General features: G+C 44.2%; 1 protein-coding gene across 2 annotated transcripts; it reads left to right on the plus strand.

Moving 5' to 3' along the window:
• The first annotated feature begins 10,525 nt into the window (after nucleotides 1-10,525).
• RPS21 (ribosomal protein S21) lies at nucleotides 10,526-16,826 on the plus strand. 2 transcript variants are annotated; one of them, XM_083146801.1, is made up of 6 exons: nucleotides 10,526-10,640; nucleotides 11,122-11,199; nucleotides 12,189-12,252; nucleotides 14,624-14,695; nucleotides 15,837-15,892; nucleotides 16,753-16,826. In XM_083146801.1, the coding sequence occupies exons 2-6, from the start codon at nucleotides 11,150-11,152 to the stop codon at nucleotides 16,760-16,762; spliced, it is 252 nt and encodes an 83-aa protein (XP_083002927.1). In that variant the 5' UTR covers nucleotides 10,526-10,640; nucleotides 11,122-11,149; the 3' UTR covers nucleotides 16,763-16,826. The 2 variants fall into 2 exon arrangements, with proteins under 2 accessions (XP_083002927.1, XP_083002928.1); XM_083146802.1 differs by lacking the exon at nucleotides 10,526-10,640 and adding an exon at nucleotides 10,677-10,741.
• The last annotated feature ends 7,704 nt before the right edge of the window (nucleotides 16,827-24,530 follow it).

Consider the following 24,530-nt stretch of genomic DNA (forward strand, 5'->3'; position numbering starts at 1 on the left):
AATTGTATGTTTAAGCCCTTTATAATGTTTTGTAGAAAAGTAATTTATATTTGTCCGTTCCACAGGTTTAACTTTTGAAGATCAAACTGTATTTAAGTCTATGAAATTGAGCTAAAATGGTTTTTGACCTTTGAACACAAGGTTCCAACTATGGAATGGTAATCTTCATATGTTGGTATTTGTACAAAATCGTGACTATTCAATGATGAGGAACAACATTTCCATGGCTGTATCTTAGACACAATTGCAATAAAGAGTTTTTCGTCTCTTCTCTTCCAGAATGGTCCACCGTCCACTGGGTCATTTTTAGCAGGGCATTCAAGTTGATGTTGGAGATACGTCTTACTGTAAAAGTTTAACTTGTTATTTTAATACTCATGTATGCTGTATGCATGGTTCCATGTAAACTAAAATGAAAATCAGATCATATTTTTGATATTCAGTTATGTGTTTTTCTTGTTGCCAAGTTGTTTCATTTTTATATGTGTATATGTGTGTGTATATAATATATAATTGTGTGTTTCCAAACCAGTGTAGCCGTCCCTGATACACAGTTGAGGAACCTACTCATTAGAAACTATGGAATCCATAGGCTTGGATCCTCATTTTCTTTGGTTCTGTCTACAAAATGGCTCCCTTTACTCTGTGTAGGTGACTGATTCACTTTAATGCCAATGAAACCCTTTTCATTTTTTATTTGTAATTGAAATATATTGTACGTTTTGCAGTAAATTAATACAAAGCACCTTGTTTGTAATTTAATTGCAATGTGTTCTAGGAAAAATGCGTTTGTGACATTGCAAAATTTATGTGAATAAAGCATTTTTTAATACAGATTTTAAAAAAGAAAGCTTTAGAAGTTTATTGTTGGTCCCTACCAGCACAGTTTCCATTTTTTTTATGTTAAAGGAGATTTTTATGCATATATTTTGACCTAATTAATGTCTCAATCTAATGTTACATAGTTACATAGTAGGTAAGGCTGTAAAAAGACTTGCGTCCATCTAGTTCAACCTGGTATAGATATCCATTGCTGATTTGGTAGGTTCTGGTATTTTACAGACAAATTATATTTCTTATTTGTACCCATGGATGTTTTTCTCCAGTAAATGTTTGTCCAACTTTGCCTTGAACGCATTTAATGAGCCAGCCGTTACCACCTCTCTGGGAAGAGAGTTCCAGAGTTTGACTGTTCTGACCGTAAAGAAATTCTTTCTACTAGCTGAATGAAATCTTTTTTCTTCTAATCTATACTCATGCCCTCGCGTCCTAGATTCCTTTCTAGTAGAAAATAGGGTGTGTGACAGTTCCTTATATTGGCCCTTGATATACTTGTACATGTTGAGCATGTCCCCCCTTAAACGTCTCTTTTCTAATGTAAATAGTCCCAAATTGCTTAATCTCTCCCCGTAGCTTAAATTCTCCATTCCCCTAATAAGCTTTGTTGCTCGCCTTTGGACTTTTTCTAATTCTATGATGTCCTTTTTATAGTGTGGGGCCCAGAACTGTACTCCGTACTCTAGGTGAGGTCTCACCAATGCTTTATATAGTGGCTTAATTACCCTTGAGTCCCTAGTTTCCATTCCCCTCTTAATACATGCCAGAATTTTGTTGGCCTTTTTTGTAGCTACATTACAATGGGCACTACATCCTAGATTTCTGTCTATTTGGACTCCTAGATCCTTTTCAAGTATGGAATTACCCAGTTCCTCTCCGCTAAGGTTGTAACTTGCACACTGGTTGTGTCTCCCAAGGTGCATAACCTTACATTTATCTACATTGAACCTCATCTTCCATTTTTTTGCCCACTCATCTAGAATTGCAAGATCATTTTGAAGCATGGTGACATCTTCTGGTGATTTGATGACTTTGCTAAGTTTTGTATCGTCCGCAAAGATGGATACATTGCTGAGTAACCCTATCCCAATATCGTTAATAAAAATGTTAAACAAAATGGGCCCCAAAACCGAACCCTGGGGCACTCCACTTAGTACCGGTATCATATCTGATACGGCACCATTCACAACCACTCTTTGTTCTCTATTACATAGCCAATTCCCTACCCATCTGCAGATATTTTCACCCAATCCTAGGTTCTCCATTTTATTAATCAATCTCTTGTGTGGGACAGTATCAAATGCTTTAGCGAAATCTAGGAAAATCACATCTACAGCATTTCCATTATCGAGGTTTTTGCTAACCTCTTCATAGAACCCTAGTAGATTAGTTTGGCATGAACGATTTTTCACGAACCCATGTTGGTTAGTACTGAGTAGACGGTGATGATCTAAATATTCCTGGATACCATCCCTTAAAAATCCTTCAAATAGTTTACCCACAATTGATGTTAAACTAACGGGTTTGTAATTAGCTGGATCTTCCTTTTTTTCCTTTTTTGAATATTGGCACTACCTCTGCTATTCTCCAATCTTTTGGTACTATACCTGACGATAGTGACTTGCTAAAGATATAATGTAGGGGGGTAGCTAGTTCATCCCTTAATTCCATTAATACCCTCGGATGAATCCCATCTGGCCCTGGTGACTTATTTGTTTTGAGTTTGCTTAGCCTCAGTATTATTTCTTTCGGCGTGAAATCCACAATGAGATCTGGCTTATTTGTCCCGTTTGTGGTAAATGTTCGTTCCACAGTCTGCTCTCCCTTAGTAAATACTGATGAGAAGAACTCATTTAACAGTTTTGCTTTTCCCTTGTCCTCAGTAACACTTTTTCCACTAGTATCAGTTAGTGGGCCTATGTTTTCCTTAATTAAACGTTTACTATTTATGTATTTAAAAAACTTCTTTGGGTTGGTTTTGCTTTCAGTGGCTATGCACTCTTCATATAATATTTTAGCTGCTTTGATTACCCCTTTACAAGTTTTGTTTGATTCTTTGTATTTTGCGAACGCCTCCTCATTCAAGTTATTTTTATAGAATTTAAAGGCTCTGGTTTTATTGTTGATAGCTGACCTTACTTCTTTGTCCAACCATGGTGGCTTTTTTTTGTTGAATTTACCTTTAGTTACTTTAGGAATGTATTCAATAGTTAGTGAATCAAGCACCTTTTTTAGAGTATCCCACATTTCCTCTGCATTTTTTCCCTCCATAACCGTTTCCCACCCAATTCCTGTTAGGGCTTCCCTGAATAATTCAAAGTTCGCTTTTCTGAAGTTTAGTATTTTTGCAGATCCTTTTTGATGTAATTTACTGAAGTTGATTTCCAGTGAAACCATATTGTGATCACTATTCCCTAATTGTTCAATTACTTTTGTGTTTGAAACTAAGTCTGTGTTATTTGTTAATACTAAGTCCAAGAGCGCCTCATCACGAGTTGGAGTTTCTACCGTTTGTGTAATAAACTGGTCTTTAAGTAAGCTTAAGAACCCATTGCTTCTTGCTGATTTACCTGTTTCGTTTTCCCAATCAATGTCGGGTAAATTAAAATCCCCCATAATTAATACCTGACCCTGATTTGATGCTTGTTTGATTTGGTTTAAAAGAAGAGACTCTTCCCTTTCATTTATATTTGGTGGTCTATAGCATACCCCTATTATAAATTTGTGTGTGCAAGTAAAGCTGCCAGTCTGATGACAATGACCATGTAATTATTTTACTGGTAAATCTCAATAAACTATAAATAAATATTAACAATTAAAATGTAAAGCGCAAACATTTAGATCCAGATTCCCCTTTTCATGTACTGCTCCACTTTTTCTTTCAGATATATTTATTCTATACTGTGTTCTTTTTACAGTTATATGGCCATCTTTTGTTACATATTTTTTAAATCTATTGCACCTTGGTAGTTGGAAGGCAGGGAATGAAAATGAATTGGGGTGAAAGCTTAGTTACCTACACACCTGCTGATTTGTAGTTACTGGGGTGGTGGTTATTCCAGCGCATGCTATATGCCAGTGGTTCTCAAACTCGTTCCTCAGGACCCTACACAGTTCACGTTTTCCAGGTCACCCTACAGGTGCACTCATTACTGACTGACACATTTTAAAATATCCACATGTGGAGATAATTATTTCACATTATTCTGTGAGGAGACCTGCAAAACATGCACTCTGTGGGTCCTGAGGACCAACTTTGAGAACCTGCGTCATTAATAATAGTGTTCCCTCTATTTATTATTTATTTATTAACAGTTTCTTATATAGCGCATACATATTCCGCATACACATCAGTCCCTGCCCCAGTCGAGCTTACAATCTATATTCCCTACCACATGTACACACACACAGACATAATAGGGTTAATTTGTTGGGAGCCAATTAGCCTACCAGTATATTTTTGAATTGTGGGAGGAAACCGGAGTACCCGGAGGAAAACCACGCAAGTACGGGGAGAATATACAAACTCTGCATAGTTAGAGCCATGGTGGGAATCGAACCCATGACCTCAGCGCTGTGAGGCAGTAATGCTAACCATTACACATCCCTCTAGGTGTTTTACTTGTTAATGTGCCCCGCCCCTTCTGCCGCCCTCCACCGTGCTGACAGGCAGAAAGCAGTGAGGGACAGGATGCAGCTGGAAGAGCTGCGCTGACAGTGGGCTGTCAGCCCGGGAGGGGGGGATGCGGCTGGAAGAGCTGACACTCTGCTAAACTCAGAGCAGTGTGTAAGCGCTTCCAGCCACATCCTGTCCCCCCACCATGCTCCCAGGCTGCTCACCTCCTCTGAGCGAGACTTTTCCAGCTGCATCACGCCCCCTGCCGCACTGACAAGCCACTCGCCTCTACTGAGAATGGTGTGTCGGCCACCTGGAACACAGGGGTAAATACTGTACATTTTTTAATTAATTATAACTAAGTGTATGGTAAAGTGGTGAATTGATTCTAAGAAACTGTTGAAAGCCAGTCATGGGCCTGGCAACGGTTTAGGGCTATAGTTTAAGACTATTTCACACACAACAGATTTGTCTGTCCAGGGAAAAAAAACAGAAGTTGTGTCTGGGGACAGATGCAACCATGGCCAAAACTTTTGGGAATCACCTATTCATTTTCAGGAAGTCTCTGTTTGCCATGACAATTATCTTAATTTCTAAACAACATGCCGTTGCATTTCAGTCCTGCCACAAAAGGATCAACTGACAATATCCGTGATTCTCTCATTAACACAGGTGAGTGTTGACTAATGCTGTGTACACACGGCAGCGATATGGGCTATAATTGCTGGAAATATGGTCGCTGGCGACCATATTGCCAGTGATGGGAGTGTGCCCCGGCGATAAATCGCCGGGTGCGCGCTCCCATTTTCAGCCCCATTCTAATCGCTGGTCACAGGAGCTTGCTCCTGAAACCAGCTGATTAACTCTGTGGCTCCCCCGCCAGAGGTTCCTTTTCATCAGCGACCATCTCTGGTCGCTGATGAAAAGGAGACACTGAGCAATATTATTGCTAGCAATATATCTCCCCCCGTGTGTACGCACCTTTAGACAAGAGAACTGGATAGCACTTCGTGAGAGGTGCTGTTGGGGCGCTCAGCATGGGGTGCTTTACCCAGCAGCTGCAAAGTTGGAATAGTTGTACCCTATCGTAAAACAACAAAGAAAAACAAGGAAACCTTGACTGTTTCAAGCAGCGCTGACTGATTAAAAATAAACCTGTGACAATTGGATTATCTTTTTTTCTCGCTATTTTTCTTTTTTGTATTCTGTTTTTATTGAATTAAAGTCAAAAACAGAGACAGAAAACATGTGCAAAAGTTACGATTGTCTTAGTTTACAATTGGTCGCGGTGCAATTACAATTATCATTGCCAAGTTAGTCTCAAAAATATACATAAAAAAAAGGAAAATAAAAAAGGGTGTAACTAGAACTAAGAAAAGGGGGAGGCTTGAGCCGGAGGGTATGTGGGGAAGGAGAAGAAGGGGGGGGGGGGGGGGTGACCAGTCGCTGCAAGTGTCGTGCATGTAGTTGTAAAGTTATAGTATAATGGAGGAAAAGAGATTTATTAGATCTTACCATGGACGGCTATATAGTCTTTGTAGAGGTTGGAAGATTTGTAATTTAACCACGGGAGCCATGTGGCTGTGAATTCCGACATCCTGGGGGGAATTTACTAAAGGAAATTTGTAAAAAAATAGGTGTATTTCTATCCAGAAATACACTTATTTTTGATATTTACTATCCCGAAAATATGGCAATTCGTATTGATGTGCTATCAATACGAATACGAATTGCCGTGTTTTCGGGATTGTAAATGTCAAAAATAAGTGTATTTCTGGATAGAAATACACCTATTTTTTACAAATTTCATTTATTAAATCCCCCCCCCCTATCTTTAGAGCTGAGGAGTAAGTCCTCCATATTCATATGGTAGTCTATCCTGGAAAACCAGGTACGACGAGTCGGCGGAGTTTCGGATTTCCAGAAAGCAGTCATCATTGCACAAGCCGCATTACTGAGATGACGTAGTAAAGATTTTTTATTTTAAGCAAGCGGTATTGTGGAGTGGTTTTACAGCCAGAAGGAGGGGTTGGAGGGAACAGAAGTGAGTAATCTCTGCTATTATAGAAATTACATCCTTCCAGAATGGTTTAATTAGAGGGCTTGCCCACCAAATATGTACCATAGTGCCTAGGTCTTTCCGACCTCTCCAACACTTGGGGGAGATTGACTAGGAAATAGTATGTAGGAGGGTTGGGGTTCTGTACCATCTCATTAGAAGTTTATATTGGGTTTCCTTAACTTGAGTGCATATGGAGCTCTTGTGAGCTTTCATAAAGATGGATTCCCATTATTTCTCTGAAATTGTCATATTCATGTCTTTTTCCCACTTCTGAAGAAAGGGCACAGCTTGCTGTGAATCATTTTGTTGTAAAATTTGATATAAGGGGGATATTATGTGGTTAGGGTGGGTGGGGGAGACGCATAGTCTTTCAAAAGGGGATAGTTCTCTGGCTGCCTGTTTTAGGGCGTTCTTTGTGTGGAGGAAGTGTCGTACCAGGAGGTATATCCAGAAGTCAGTTTGTGGGATATAGCATTTTTTCCGGATATCGGAGAATTGCATTACTACAGAGTTTTGTGTGAGCTGACCAGGTCTAAAGAGGCCTTCCAATGCCCACAGTTTGTAGTGGGAGAGAGTGAGTCCTGGGGTGAAGGCAGGATTCCACAGGAAAGATGTGAGAGGACCTATGTCTGAGGAGATTTTAGGCTTGTTGCGTAACATCTTCCATGACTATAATGTAAATTGGATGATCTTTACATTTAAAAGAAATTATTTTAATTTAAGAAAACTAAACACATAAAAACATAGCTCACATATGACTCAGATTGGCACTGAATATACAGTTGTGCTCATAAGTTTACATACCCTAGCAGAATTTGTGACTTTCTGGCCATTTGTCAGAGAATATGAATGATAACTCACAAACTTTTATTTCACTCATGGTTAGTGGTTGGGTGAAGCCATTTATTGTCAAACAACTGTGTTTACTCTTTTAAATCATAATGACAATAGAAGCTACCCAAATGACCCTGATCAAAAGTTTACATACCCTGGAGATTTTGGCCTCATAACATGCACAATAGCCAAGAGCATTTCCAAACCATCCAGTAACAGTTTGGTGAAAAACAATGCCTTTTCCAGCAGGATGGAGCACCTGGTCATTAGGCAAAAGTGATAAATAAGTGGCTCAGGGAACAAAACAGCAACATTTTGGTTTCATGGCCAAGAAATTCCCCAAATCTTAATTCCATTGAGCACTTGCGGTCAATCCTCCACAAGCATGTAGATAAACAAAACCCTACAAACTCTGGCAAACTCTAAGCATTAATTCGGCAAGAATTGGCAGCCATCAGTCAGTATGTGACCCTGAAGTTAAATTACAGCATTCAAGGGCGAACGAATTGCAGAGGTCTTGATAACAAAGGATCAACATTGCAAATATAGACTCTGCATAAACAATGTCATAGTCAATAAAAACTTTTAAAACTTATGAAATTCTGTAATTTTACTACCTTATTAACATCCGACAAAAAGGTCTAAAAACACTAAAGCAGCAAACTTTGTGAAAACCAATACTGGTGTAATTCTCAAAACTTTTGGCCAAGGCTGTAAGTGTCAAATCCAGCGATGAGACTCCTATGGAAAAAGGATTCGAGATATTCTGAACTTTTTATCCTATGACTGCTGAACAGCGCAAACAGTATAGCTGCCGTCCACTCACCAGATGCTAAAGACATTTAACAAAGGATGGTCATCTACCATCTATGATTCTAAATCAGCGATGGGCTATTGCTGATTTAGAATAGTTTTTCCATCCTTGGGAGAGAACTAGATGGCACCATTGATGTCAAGCTTAAACAAATAGTTTCGGTTTTCATTTTTACCCAAGGAGCCGGGATGCAGAGCATAGCTCCTCCCTGACGTGTTTTGAATGGCCCAAAAGCCAATCAATGGAAGAAAATGAATGTCCATCAATAGGTAAAAACATTGATGGACATCCATTACGTAGTATGACAATATCTATGGCCAGTTGTACTATTGCCATCTCGGTACTTGTTTCCTAGCACGGCGCCCATCGCATCGTATACCATAAGACTAAATAAGGTATACGATGGTATGCGATGCGACTTGATGTTGTACAATAAAAAATAGTATGGCATTGTATGGCATACAATGCGATGGTATACGATTTTTTATTGTACAAGCATCCTTATGGGTCCTTACAATGTTAAATGCCCCTCCCCCCCCACTATCAACGCCAACCCAAAGCGTGGCGAGCGCAGCGAACCCGCGAGGGGCGGCGGGGCGCGTCCTCCGACCTTTTCATACCCCCACTATCCACGTCGGCGTGGAGTTGATTTTAGATAGTGTGGCGAGCGCCGCGAGGGGACGTGTATTACTATACATGTATTCCACGTCCCCTCGCCATGCTTCGGGCTCTTTGGCGCGCTGTGCTCGCCACACTATCTAAAGTCAACTCCACGCCGACGTGGATAGTGGGGGTATGAAAAGGTCGGAGGACGTATAATGCCGCCCCTCGCGGCCTCGCTGCGCTCGCCACGCTTCGGGTTTGCGTTGATAGTGGGGGTGCATTTAACATTGTAAGCACCCATTAGGGTGCTTATACAATTAAAAATCGCATCGCATGCATCATATGTGGCTATTTGGCATGCGATGGCATAAGATGGAAATCTTGGGCGCCGTGCTAGGAAACAAGTACCATCATCTCAAACACAACGATGGCTAGGGTGACCAACTCATCCCTTTAATCCGGGACACATATTAATTACACAGGTTCTGTGGCAGTTTAAAACCAGGTGAAATGGAGTCTTGAGGTGTGACAGTTTAAAACCAGGTGAAAGCCAGCCACAGAACCTGTGTAATTAATATGTGTCCCGGATTAAAGGGATGAGTTGGTCACCCTGAGGCCGGTTTCACACATTCCAACTCCTGCCGGACGGTGAAATCCCGCACGGCCAGGGAACCGTACCGCACACATTAGTTGTGAATGGACACTATTGTGTCCATTCACACGGGACGGCCACAGCCCGGCCGCACGTCTGCAGCCGGATACCGCCACTGGAAGGGACGGCTGCCAGGCTGTGGCCATCCCCTCCATGATAATCTACTGTGTGCGGCACGGCTTCCTGGCCGTGTGGGATTTCACCGTCCGGCAGGAGCCGGAGTGTGTGAAACCGGCCTAACGATGGCCATCCCTACATTTATCTACAATCAATGGCTGCAAAGTATTTGATCCCCAATGACTACATAAAGTATAATTCAAATTACTTTATTTCCTGCAATTTACAAATTATCATACCTCCCAACATGACCCTCTCCAGGAGGGACACATTGCTCTGTTTTTTTACTTCCTTCATAGTGCAGTATTCAATGCCGGTGCGAGCGGCCGGCGAGGGGGTTAAACTGCGAGGATCACAGAAAACCAGTGATCCTCGCAGTTTAACCCCCGCGCCGGCCGCTCGCACTATGCAACGTTCCGGGGGAATCCTCGCAGTCACAGAACTGCGAGGATTCCCCTAAACTGCGAGAGCCGCGGCTAGTGCAGCAAACTAGCTGTAATTAGCCTCGGCTCTCGCAGCTTTTGGAGGCACATTCGCAAATTCCCCCTCGCTCAAAAAACGGAGCGAGGGGGAATTTGCGAATGAGGGGGGGTCAGTTGAATACTGACAGGGTGAGCGGTGACTGCGAGCAAAAAGTCCTGCTCGCAGTCACCGCTCGCCCACGGCATTGAATATATGCCATAATGTATGATTGCCATAACCTGTTTCACACAGGATAATTGATAAGAATGGTGCTTCAAGCCTTCAACACAGGTAATGGCAATCATTAATTAAAGGAGAAGTCCAGAAACAGAGCAATGTGTCCCTCCTGGAGATGGTCATGTTGGGAGGTATGAATTATTGCAAGCAGGTAACTGTTGCGGCGTTTCTGAAAACGAAGTCATTACCCTGAAGATATTCCAATCACTGCCTGCCTTCACCAAAATGGCTGCTGTTACGATACGCAATGTAACGCGGCCTCTACCGTCCTCACACTGCGCTGCTTCTGTTACCATGGCAATGCGTTTTCCTTTGCCCGGAAGTGCTCCCAGCAGCCTCGGTGACATCAGGCTTTCCGGGGCGGCGCTTCCCTCTCTTTTTTGTCAGCCATTTACGCGAGCAGAAGGTGAGCGCTGGCGCCGGGCTGCCTAGGGAGCCTGGAGCCGGTCTAGCATTGACCAGTTAACCCGGGCCGTGCTCCGGAGAGGGAAGGGGAGAGTCCGTGTTGTAAGTGGGCGATGGCGGCTCAGCTGTATCTGCTGGGAGTGACTGTACACCAGTGACACGTGTCTGGGCAACCCGGCATAGGCCGTAACCCCAGCATGGAGCGCTCGCTCTATTACTCTTCCAGTTTCCTCCAGCGCCTGTTCTCTCGGCACCAGTGTGTCCCTGCCTGACCGCTCTCACACCTCTGTATGTGATACGTACTGTATCTAGTCGTATGTGTATTACTTATAATGGATGTGGGTAGCAGGAGGCTCGCTGTGTGGCCAGTGTGAATAGGGTACCCACAAATGTAAACCCAGTGATTGAGTTAGTTGTGTTCTGTAGATCGTCAGTTGCTACAGTATGTGTATGTCTTTCTTATGGTCTCATTCTGACGGCAGGTCCGTGTGACATCACCCAAGCCGCAAAATGCAGAACGACGCTGGTGAATTTGTGGATTTGTACGTCCCCCGTAAATGGTAAGATTGTTTAGTTTTGATTTTCCTTTATTGCTGAGTCTTTTTTTTGTTGCTAATAATTACTTGTAAACAAAATTGTGCTGATCTTAAAGAATCAAAGTTTTCCAGTACTTTTATGTTAATTGTGCAATTGTAATGTTTGAAGTTATAATATAGTATATAGCAATTTTAGTATGGCAGCACAGATGATGGATAGCTTTACTGCTGTGAGGTCATAGATTGATTCACATCATGACCCTAAGGGCTATTTCACACGCTCCTGCCGGGTGGCGAAAACCCGTACGGCCAGAAAGCCGTGCAGCACACAGTAATTTATCATGGAGGGGATGGCCACAGCCCGGCAGTCATCCCTTCCAGTGGCGGAATCTGGCTGCAACCGTGCAGCCGGGCCGTGTCCGTCCCGTGTGAATGGACACAATAGTGTCTATTCACAACTAATGTGTGCGGCACGGCTTCCTGGCCGTGCGGGATTTCGCCGTCCGGCGGGAGCCAGACTGTGTGAAACCGGCCTCACTATGTGGAGTTAGTGTATTCTCCCTGTGCGTTCCTAGGCTTCCTAGTGGTTTGTATCTGCTTTCCTTAAAATATAGCAGTATCTCCTGTTCTTAACCCATTAGAAGAAAACAGCAGAGAAACATTTTCTGTATTTCCAATTTCATCTATTGGCACTGGCTAGCAGAATAATGGCTGCCCTAAGGTTGGTATCTTTTCCAGGACATTAAATTATTTCCTGCAATTGCTGGGACCTATCTAATACCCATATGAAGTTGTAGGTAGATCACCCTTATAAGTATGCAGTTTTTAGGTATATTTATCCAAATATAAAGCATGCTGAAAATGTTAAGAATGTTAGGTGCGTTTGGGATCTTAAATTAATTTGTGTAATTCTCCTTGGGTAAGTCAATGTCTAAAGAAAGTGTATGCATAAACAAGTATATCTGTAGGACGTGTGCAGATTAACATTTCAGATTGTTTTTGTATATTTGCAGTTCTGCTAGCAACAGAATTATTGGAGCAAAGGACCATGCCTCCATTCAGATGAATCTTGCAGAGGTAATTGTTCTGTTAAACTTAACACCATAAGCATAGTCAGGGCTATTTTGAAGCCCCATAAATATGAGCACACGCAAGGGCAGATGCAAATTCCCGGTTTGGCCCCGGGAACAACCCGCGACTGGCCAAATGCCCCGGAAAATCTGCTGGGATTTCAACCCTGCTAGCAAGCAGGGTTGCTCCCACGACCAGTTCAAGTTACTGGCAGGTTCGAAAGTAACTTACCCGGGCAGCGGGGCGGAAAGCGCTGCTGAATTTGTAAACATTGAAAAGACTGGCCGGACGCTCTCAGCCAATATTCGTAGTGCCAATCTTTTCAAAATGTTTTCAAATCCAGCTGCACTTCTTGGCAAATAGCACTACAAGCACCCATTGGTTAGTATTCATTCATAAAACTAAGGGAAAAGTCAATGGGATCTGAATATTATGCGCCAAACAATAGTTGGCAGACGTCCCATTAGTCGCTAATTACTATTAAGGGAGCCCCATGGAACATCAATCGGTGGTGGCAATCTAAATGCTGTACTCCATGAAAGTTCTGTTTATTATGTGATGTACTCTTTGCTGTATGGGTATTATCTGTGACCCTGTGATTTACAGTTCTTTGAAGGCTCATCCTATGTGTAATCGCCATTTGCAATAAGGAGAATTTTTATAATCCAGTCGGGCATTAGACCTCGTTAGTTGGATAGATATCACAAAAGGTGATACATTATCAACTGTACACTAAGGCAGTGGTTCCCAAACTTGATTGACTCAGTGCCCTAGAGCAGGGATGGTGAACCGTGGCCAGCTGTTGAACCACACATTCCAGCATGCCCGGCTACGTTTTTTCTTTGTAATATTGTAAATTGTGTTTACTTAACATCCTTGGGATCAGGAAGGTAATGGTGGACAGTTGTGATCTCATGTTACAAATGTTTTAAGATTGGCAGCCACTAGCACTGGTTTTGATTAACACTTGACCATAAATCTGATTTGGTTTGGACCACCAGTCATTCCTGCAAAAGCCCTGTGGATTCCCATAGTACCTAGGCACATTGTAAGGGAACCACTGCTAGAAGGATTAAAATACTTGCACATATCTGAGACAAGCACTATATAAGCTATGGCACACTGAGGTTGCAAAATTTGCTTTTGACTACAAAAGGTGTAGCACATGAAGGAGCAAGCATAAAGCTGTTAATTAGTGACTCTGTGCAGTTGCGGCATTAGTATGCATTAACAGCAACAAGCCCAGTACTTAACCTGGGAGATGCCGTTTATAATAAACTAGTCTCCAAAAGGTGAGTTTCCATGGTTATGTGCAGAACATGGCTCGGTCAATTGGGTAGTTCCAGACACTTAATCTGGGCAACACATAGTGAGCAGGCTAGAGAAAGAGGATGGGGGATGGAGAGTGAAAAAGAGAAAATGGGGTGATAGGCCCTCTCACCTCTGTCTGAGGTGGGGTGGCAAGGCGGCATGAGCTGACAAGGTCGAGAGGGGTTGGGATGACGGGGGCATGGTGACAGAGGGAAAGAGGTAATAATGACAAGGCTGGGGTGACAGAGGGCATGAGGTCACAGGGGAGGGAAGGCAGGTGTCCTCAGCAGCATCGGCTGCTCTCTTGCTGCCTGGCCACAGGTCTCCTCTCTTGGTCCCGGCGTGATGCCCTATCTCCACAACAAGGACAATGCTGTCCCTGGCTGTTTGCCCACTCTGGGCTGCACAGGAAATTTTGCATGAATAGCAAGATTTTGCATTGCTCCCGGGCAAAGGGAGACTGCACGTCAGTATGCACTGTGTGCACAAAGGGGCATCTCTAGCGGGGGAAAGTTTGCGCTCCTGCAGACAAGATGTTAATACTTCTTGTCCTGGTCTCTTCCTGGTTTGCATTGGAAATGAGGCGATACAGGAAATGTTATAGCTGCATAAGTGCAGCTATAATCTCCCTCCTTTTATTCACAAAACCCTGAACAATGCCCATTTCTGGAACATTTATAACCAATCTCTGTTGGTGCTTTGTTAGGAGACGAGAATGTTAAATATTTTGCTTGACTGCTCAGATGAATATTTATGTAAAATTCCAAACCATATTCGGGCTGTGTAATACCAGTTATCATGAGCGTGTCTCTAAATTGGGAAAACATATCTCTAGTTATGTTTGTCAGGTTATCAAATTGGCTTTAGCTCTTACTGCAAGACTATCACTTAAGTACTTCACTTTTAGCTGGAGTAATTTCCTTTACATGTTTAAGAAACACAATTTATAGCATATTACACATTTCCTCACAAGCATTGCATTGGGGCCTGTGCCCCAGACAGACCACTGCCGCTCAATTCCAATAAACCAGTGTTTCCTAGATAATCTCCACCATCTCTTTTGCAGCTTGAAAGAACAACTGGCAGATTTACCGGCATGAATAAGACCTACGCAATTTGCGGCAACATTCGCCGGATGGTAAGATAAGCTCACTGCACTAATAAACAGTTTGTTCAGTAACTACATTGCTTAGTGTATAACTTTTCATTCACTAGGGGGCACAGGAAGAATTCTTACAGTGGGTATAGGCATTGCTGACAGGAACCAAAAGATTTAAGTCAAAACTTCCACAGTGCCTGGCCTCCCAGTCCCTAATACCTCCCCCCCCCCCCCCCCCATGGCCCCCGGTTTTTGGGTGCCAAGGCACAGTATGCACCATTTTTCAGGACTCAGCCTGTTTTTGTTTCTTTATTCTACACGGGCAGTGTGTCTGGTGGACAGGTTGCCCAGCACCTCTCGCTGCGACGGCAGTACTAGCTCCTGCATAGTGGCTTCTATTGCAGACCCCAGCAGCAGCAGATGCTGAACTTTGCAGCCCAAAGAGTCACCACACCCAACCCCCTCTTGATGTGGTGCTATGTCATCCAAGAATAAGGGTACTGTGGCAGAACCACGTTCATGCACGAGTTGTCCTAAACTGCTTACTCCACAGGAATCAGAGGATGCAATACTTGGTGCCTCGGTCCCTGCGTGGATATCCCAGGTGGCCTCCCCTGCTCCGGAGCCTGTGTGGGCATCCACCCTGACTCTGGTAATGGTGCAGCTAGTTGACTGCCTTGTTTCTCAGCCTCCGTCCACTCCTCAGGATATGGCGTGTATGGGAGGGTTGCTAAAACGGAGGTTGCCCTGTCCTCTCCAGTGGATTTGCGGTTTCAACTTCCATGGTCTGGTAGTGTTTCATGTGTCTTCCTTCCTTGCCCGCTTCTGCCCCTCGGCTTGCTACAAAACTTGTGGGCTTGGAGACAAGGTATAGGGAACTGAGATGCTAGGCACTATAGGAGATTTGCCTTCACTCTTGGTGCTGGCCAAGCCTATACCCACTGTAAAGATTCTTCCTGTGCCCCCGATGGACTCAAAGAAAAAAATCCTATCTTTCCAAGCTAGTATAGTAAAGTGGTGATTTTTTTTTTTTTTTCTGCTTTTTAGTAAGTTTATTCTTTGTTTACAATCTAGCATGGGATACTAAACTTTTATGTTCTTCGTCGCAGACTATAGTTTGTAAAAGCAACTTTTTCCATTCATTGTAACTTAATAAAACTATTGTTACTCTTTTTTATAGGGAGAATCTGATGACTCCATTCTTAGACTGGCTAGAGACGATGGCATTGTTTCAAAGTAAGTAAATAAATTGTTTTGGGCTTTAAGTGAGTTTTAATTGATTGTGGTTGCCCACAATGTGTTATTATGTACTGTAGATACAAAGTGTCATTTCCCATTTTGTAGTATAGGATAAGTTTTGAAAGCTTGGCATTTTGACAACAAAACAAACCTAGATATGAAGCCCAGTATATATCAAGGTGTGCATTCTGGGCACCGATACTGACTGGTTTGAGTGTGATCTGCTTGTAGAGATATAAAGGGTGGGTGGAGGACTGATGTGAGACTGTTTTGAGGTGTAAAAGAAGTTCTGTATGACATTGACCCAGAGGGCTGCGGTCAATTTACAATCAAAATGCTGACAAGGTCGAAATACCAACTTGTACATACTTTACCATCCAAGTGGAGGGGGAATATAATAGTGTGCCGAGCGCAGCACTGGGTTCATGTCGACCTATGTCAACATACAGACCCCACAAAATATGAAAAACCATGTGTCTAATTTTTGACCTGTCTATTTTAAATATCGATAATTTGACCATCTGTCAATTGCTGTCGGTTGACAATCGGGATTTTGAGTGTAGGTAAATCATACTGAACCCGACCCAGATATCCTGAGGCTATCCTATTATCCCTGACTGCCAGCACTTCTACCCGATAAGTGCAAATTTAAAGGTCCAGAGCTATAACGAACTAGTCAGACATGACATCCAGCCGTCTCCTACTTCTGATTTAGCAAGGATGTGCAATTGTGTTGTGTTGATAGTGATAGTATTTGTTATGTTGTGGGCCTATTGTGTACTTGTTGTAGAAACCCCAAACTGCCTTGTATTTACTGTGCACTAACTCTTGTGTTTTCCTCATACGTTTTTACTTAGGAACTTCTGAATGAAGAACCATTTGAAATGAGGAGACTTGTATGAAAAATAAATGATCTAAAAACTCCCCAAAATATTGTTACTTTTTTATTTATTTTTGTATTTTTAATTGGTGTCTTGAATGTGTTAATCAGGTTCCTATATCCTTAATTTCATGGCTACTGGTGTCACACTTGTTTACATGCATGTGTCAGATGGATTGTTAGTTTTTATGCTATGTAATGTGTGCGGGAGTGCACATCGCAACTGTTAAATTGTGTCGTGTGTGGACATCTTTACTTTTCCAGTAGGTACTGCTGTGGTGATCCTGAAATGTCTGGGCCAATATAAGATGGCTTGTGTGAACCACTGGAACATCTCTGTAGTATTCCCTCCTTTTAATGAGCAATATCTGTAATATATCCATTATATCATTACTTTGACTGGAGATATTTAAACTATAAATTTACTCTAAAAGATTACGCGATATTCCCACTAAATAGAGCACTTGGGGATGCTACATGCATATTGGAGCAGTTGCGGCTACTAGGATTTGAGTAGTGGAGCACATTAGAGACCATGTGGCAGGTGTATTAAGCCTATTAAGGTGATAAAGTAGAAGATGAGAATGCACCAGCCAATCAATGCCTGTTATTTTTTTTAGCACAGCTTTATCACTTTACTAGTCTAAATACATCTGCCCCATTTTCTTGTTTTGTTGGTTTTCTTGGCGCCGGACCACACAGTGGCCAAGTGGGTCCCTTTCAGCAGGACCCGCTTGGTCGGGAGGAACCTGCACGAAGGCTTCTATGCGGCTTTCCACAAATTTGTGGCAATGCTGCAGTAGGACAAGGCGGTAGGATGACGTCATTGTAAGAAGGACACATGCACCGCACTGTTTCCCCTGAAATCCAGTCGGCAGTGGCCCAGGATCTGGCCACAGAGCTCTGTGTGTGACCCCCCCACAAAGCCGACTAAGCTTAAAATGACTGTTGCTTCACTAGTGTTTTGCAGTATAGCAGTTAAGGACTTTCTAGATTTGGTAGTTTTAGTTTTTGGTAGAAGAAATCCCACATATATCAAACCATAGTGGGATTAAGTAAAATTTAAACTGCACTTTTTTTTTTTTTTTGCTGAAGAAATAAAACATGTTAGTTCCATATATTTACAGTACTTGCTTTCTGATATTGGGATATACAGACTATAGTTTATCCATATTTAGTGGTATGGGAACACAAGTGTATGGAAGGTAATGCTCCATATTCGATCAATGTGTGATGGGCATAGGAGCAGATGTGACTGATTTCTCACCACAACAGTAAAAGACCAGAGCAGACCGTCTTCTGTTATTATAGAGTACTGTAGGGCATGCAGACACCATGGTTAGAAATGGCCAGATTATGGAACCTTGTGGGCTCATATTGGGAAATCATTGCAGCAGGAGATTCAGGGGGTTATTCTGATTCAGCCTGAAAGGCACAAACACTCTCTAATGGACAAAATCATATGCATTGCAGGTGGGGCTGATGTAACATGTGCAGAGTTAGATTTTAATAAATGAGAAGGTGTGCTTTCATTTAAAAAAATGCCTAGTTTTGTAGCTTCTAAGATGGGGTCTATTCTTGTGTACCAGGTAGTAACCCAATGTCACAACTCCAGCTACACAAAGTTGCATGCACTATTTTTAAAAAGCATATTCTTGTCGTTTAAATCCTGCTACGATGACACCCAAACTAGTGCATTTGACAACATTTTGATAAAGGAGTTTGTACATCTGAAAGAATCACAAGTGAACTACATGATATTATGGTTTCATATTTGCTTAAACATCGGCTGTGATGACCTTGTTCAGTGGCCGACAGGCAGACAGTTCAGTATATTTAGAATTCCAGTTAAACTAGCCAAAATGGAATTGTCTTAAGATGCAATATGTAACTAAAGTATGTAAGCGGCCAAGCAGTGGATTATACAATGGCTGTACCTGATTAATACTTTTATTTTTCTAACACCTTAGTTTTCCCCAATCATGAGAGCATCTCCATTAGTGAGTAGTTACACCAAAAAAACATGGACATCTGTGTCATAACTTGCAGGGTAGTAACTAGGATAATGCTAGTTGGACCTGCCGCACTGTACATATACTATGTGGGTGAAGAACTGGCCAGCAGCACCTTCAGGGCTGCTTGCTTGTTCTTTGTGTTGCCACCGCAGCCCACTTTCATGTTTGTAGCAGTGTGCATTGTCCCTTGGCTGAGCACACCGCTACGTGCAAAGTTATATTGCAGATTCTCCCTGCATGCTCTGTTCACTCACAGCTTGCTACAGATGCAGACAATGTTGGGAGAGAGGACATTTTCTCTCCCAGCACACTCCAAAGTGCCCTTAAGGCCCGTACACACTGGGCAACTTTGAGCTGAAAGCTGTTTTGAGCGGCTTTCAGCTCAAAGCTGCCCAGTGTGTATGCTTGAGACGCGCGCTCCCGCAACATTGTCGGGAAAGCCGTTCATCTGCAGCAGATGAGCGGCTTTCAGGTCGGCTTTGCATAGCGCTGCGCTATGCAACGCCCCCTCCGGCAGCGCTGGGCAGGGGGAAAGCCGCTCAGTGTGTATACACTGAGCGGCTTTCCCCGCACATCATCGCTGGGCATAGTCGCCCAGTGTGTATGGACCTTTAGTGATGTTTGGGTGGGTGGGGGCAGTGTTCATGATCTGATCTAGTAAATGTATGCAGTCTGTATTTAAAAAGTGCTCTTGCCACCATGTACAGAATAGACCACAAAATGTAAATTTCCTTGACTATTGCTCTAATTATAAAAAATGGAATGTTAATATGATGACCATAGGTAGACTTGGGGAATGGCCAAGAATATGGCAACAACAGTTTAACACCTGAAAATTGCAAAATCATACGCCTAAAGAAGGGCAACTAAAATTGTGCATGGTCTACATACATCGCATAACTTGCCTGAAACAACTAAAAGATCATAACACAGTGGTTCCCAAACTACATTTCTCTTACATTCTTATGGGATACAGGGAAGTCGTTCTTAACGATTGGGGAAAAGAGTATATCCGAAGGAGACAGGCACCTATAAAACTTTATACTGGGTGTACTGGCTCCTCCCCTCTGCTCCCCTCCCTCTAGTCAGTTTGAGAAATGTGCCTCAGGAGAAGCATGCATCAGGAAGAGCTCCAGAGAGTTTTATCTTCTGTTTAATTTCTTTATTATTTTGGGGCTGCTGTTTGGACTTAACAGCAGTCCTGCGTCGTGGGAGACTAGGGGAAAGGTTCAGCTGCAGGCCACTTCATGGTACCGAGCTGTCCCTGCCACAGGACCACCGTCCTGAGTGGGTGATGTTACCGCGGGCATTGCGCTGCAGCACGCACACCCCTAGTCCAGTCTGAAGACGTCAGTGGTGAGTATTACCCCGGGGTCCCCCACCGTGGGGTCCCCGGGTAACGGTGCGGCAAGATGGTGGCGGCGGTGGTATCGGCGGTGCCCTGCACAGGGACCGTGCAACCCCCTGCCTACACTGGGACAGGGTACTGCCTCCTGTATTGTCCAGGGCAGTTACCAGAGAGGTTTGGACATTTTTCAATGTCAGTCTCAGTATAAAACGCAGGTAAGCTCCGGCGCCATCACGCTCGGCGGAGCTTACCCAGAGTGGGACCAGTGCTCTGTGGGCGTGCTTTTGGCTACATGCTACAGGAGCAGCCATCAGACAACACAGGACACTCCACAGTGTATGTGTTGCAGAGGGCAGAAGGCACATGACACTTTCCAGTATATGTGCTGCAGCGATTAAAGGTGCTATCTCTGTCAGAGTGTTAGCCCTGTTATACAGTGCATAATCTGCATGTATTACATGTACAGTATATGTATGTCTGTTACCTGCACCTCACAATGTGCGCAGTTAAATACTGGTCCCCCTATTTCTGTGATATAACCCACTTGCTTTAGCAGCCATCACACGGTTTAGCCTCACACTGTAACATGTCACCTGTGTGCAGCTAGGGTGATGGGGGAAGGGTTCCTGCTGTGCAGAGGAACAAGCTCAAACCTGAGCAGCACAGATATTGTCACTAAGTGCTGTGTTTAGGCCAGCAACATCAAAACCGGGGTCCCCTCATGTGAGTCCCCGGTTTTGCGTGCAGCATGAATATGGCGACTGCGGTGTCCGCCTCGAACCGCATGGTCACCTGCATACAGGGACTGCCTCTGCACTATAACTGAAGCGCCATTGAGACAGAAAGCGCCAAAACCTGCTCCTTTCCTGGGTGCTAAAAATGCCAGGGCAGGGAATCTGCAGATAACTAATAGCGCTAGTAAGTGTTACCTTGGGTACACTTCAATTGACATATTATATGTGTGTGTGTATATATATATATATATATATATATATATATATATATTTATTTATTTATATTACGGTAGTGCTTTATGCACTGCATTACCAGCCCTTCAGAGCTGTGGTAAGAGTGTCAGTGTCTCTGTGTCCTTATCCCACTGGCTTGATAGCTATGGTGCAGACACTGAAATTGAAAATGCTTCACATAATGCCTACTACACACTGTCATACATAGTCTGTGTCAATGTGTCTGGGTGGAAAGGTTCTCTCTCCAACATGTTGAGAAAGTTAACCTGCAGGTGGTGCAAGAATGATTTCACTCCTGCTTCCTTATCACAAGTGACTTGATCCAGCCATATAAGACAAGGCTGGAGAAGATGTCCTCACCTCTATGGTGTAGTTGATGCTTGCTTTCCTCCTTTGGAGAAGCAAGGTGATTATTCTAATCCTCAGCGCATTCCTGACCAACTACCACTGTGGATTGTGTGTGTCTGTGTGTGTGTGATTCTAATTACTGAGATTCACAGTTGCGCTTGACAAGGGTGATTAGTAAAGCACTAACGGTGCAGTTGCTATTAATGCACGCAACCCTGATAAGGGTGATATGACAGTGGTGCAGGTGTCTGAAAATTACACCACATTCAGGACACAGCTAAGGTTCTGTGTGAGGCGCAGAAGGAGTTAGGTGCCATTAACGGCCGTAACTCAGCCATGGCGGTATTGGGTCGCAGACCCCTCAGGCTTCGGCTATGGATGGCTGACGCTGACTCCAAACGAAGTGTTGAAAACCTTCCCTTCACGGGTGAACGGTTGTTTGGCAGCGATTTAGATGAGTTAATCTCAAAGCCACTGCAGGGAAGCCCACCTTTCTTCCCTCGACCCCACAGGCGCCCAAGCGTCCTTTTTCTTATCACATATTATCCTTATCCTTTCGGACCGGATAATTCCGCCCAAAAGCCAGGGGTGGTTCAAATGCAACCAGAGGCTCCCAAGGTAAATTCATGAAGCCTTCTGCTTCGGCCGCCACAGAGCGGCCATCCGGGGCAGCTGCAGGTAAACCCGCAGCATGACGGTGGGGCTACACCAATAGCTCCGGCCGAGGTGGGAGCCAGACTGGCGTTCTTCGGCCATGTTTGGGAAGCCTCGTGCCTCAATTCTTGGGTACAGGCTCTTATTACTCAAGGCTACAAGCTGGAGTTTGCAGTACAGCCACCTCAGAGGCTTTTCAAATCAGGCCTTCCAGCGTCCGCAGAGGACCAAATGATTTTGCAGCAAGCAATCCAAAAACTGGTACAGGCCAGGGTGATAACCCCGGTCCCTCCCCTGGAGAGGGGGCAGGGTTATTACTCAAATTTATTTGTAGTCCCCAAACCGGACGGATCAGTATGCCCGATACTGAACCTAAGATCCCTGAACCCTTTCTTGACTATAACCAAGTTCAAGATAGAGTCCTTGCGGGCCGTAATAGCGGCACTGGAGGAAGGGGAGTTCTTGGCGTCCTTGGACGTGAAGGACGCCTACCTTCATATCCCAATATGGGCCCCTCATCAAAAATCTGAGGTTTGCGCGGCTGAACGATCACCATCAGTTCAGCGCACTGCCGTTCGGCCTGTCCTCAGCCCCGCGCATATTCACCAAGGTGATGGCGGAGATGATGGTGGTTCTCAGGAAACAAGGGATTTGTGTGATACCATACTTAGACGACCTGCTGGTAAAGGCGCGGTCACCAGAGGAATTGCAGGCAGCCTTGCAAATTACCAGACAGACCCTGTCGGGTCATGGTTGGCTCCTGAACCTAGCAAAGTCCTCTCTGATCCTTTCACAGAGACTCTAGTTCCTGGGGATGGTGCTGGACACTGCTCTCATGAGTGTCCCTGCCACAGGACAAAATTGTAGACATTCAACAGCTGGTCACAGACTTGTTTAAACCCCCCCAGGTGACAGTGCACCAGTGCATTGTCCTGTTTGAAAAAATGGTGGCCTCATTCGAGGCTCTCCAATTCGGGAGGTTTCACAGCAGGACTTTACAGCTCGACCTCCTGAGCAAGTGGTCCGGTTCACACCGCCAGATGCATCGACGGATTGTGTGGTCATCTCGGACCAGACTGTCGCTACAGTGGTGGCTCCACACGCCCAACCGACTAGCAGGGCGTCGGATTGGCATCCAGGATTGGGTCTTAGTCACCACGGATGCGAGCCTCCTGGGATGGGGTGCAGTGACCATGGGTCAGTCCTTTCAGGGCAAATGAACCCTATGGGAAACACGCCTCCACATCAACAACTTGGAGTTACGTGCTGTGTATTATGCACTTCTGAAGCGGCCCCTCTCCTCAGCGGACAGGCGGTCCGCATCCAATCGGACAATGCCACTACTGTGGCATTTCTGAACAGGCAGGGTGGGACCAAGAGCAGGCCCTGTATGCGGGAAGCAACAAAGATCCTGTCCTGGGCAGAGAGTCACTGTCAGGCTCTTTCTGCCATATTCATACCTGGGGTGGACAACTGGGAAGCCGACTTCCTCAGTCGCCACGAGCTCCACCCCGGGGAATGGAGTCTACACCACCAGGTGTTCAGTGCTCTGGTGGCTCGGTGAGAGACCCCACTAGTAGACTTGATTGCATCAAGACACAATTGGAAAGTATCCAGATACTTCTCCAGGGCGAGAGACCCTCAGGCAGAAGGAGTGGACGCCCTCTCCATACCGTGGACGTTCAACAGCCTGATTTATGTCTCCCCACCGATTCCCCTAGTGGCTCAGGTGTTAAGGAAGATAAGAAGAGACGGAGCCGAGGTGATTCTTGTGGCTCCGGACTGGCCACGAAAAGCGTGGTACCCAGATCTACTAAGTCTTCAAAGGGACTTGTGGCACCTACCTCTGCAAAGAGACCTGCTCATGCAAGGTCCGTGCGTCTTCCAGGCCTTGGAACAGCTGCGTTTGACGGCCTGGAAGTTGAGCGGCAGATCCTGACACAAAAGGGATTTCACACATCAGTCATAAAGACTATGACAAGTGCAAGGAAACCAGTAACGGCTGCACATTACCACCATATCTGGAAGAGATATGTGGGTTGGTGTGAACACGAAAAGTTTACTCCATCAGAGTTTAAACTTGAAAGATTTCTCAGATTTCTTCAATCTGGTTTGGATCTGGGCCTACGTTTAGGCTCCTTGAAAGTGCAGGTATCTGCATTATCTGTCTTTTTCCAAAAGAAGCTGGCTAATATACCTGAAGTGCAGACTTTTCTGCAAGGAGTATTACATATACAGCCTCCTTTTGTGGCCCCTACTCCACCATAGGACTTGGATGTCGTTCTGACGTTCCTAAAATCCTCCTGGTTTGAGCCATTGGAGGAAATTGAGTTAAAATATCTGACATGGAAGACGGTGGTCTTACTAGCCCTAGCTTCGGCTAGGAGGGTCTCTGAGATAGGGGCATTAACTTGCAAGAGCC

This window comes from Crinia signifera, chromosome 6, assembly GCF_055691185.1.
Source record: "Crinia signifera chromosome 6, ASM5569118v1, whole genome shotgun sequence".
NCBI classification, from domain to species: Eukaryota; Metazoa; Chordata; class Amphibia; order Anura; family Myobatrachidae; genus Crinia; species Crinia signifera.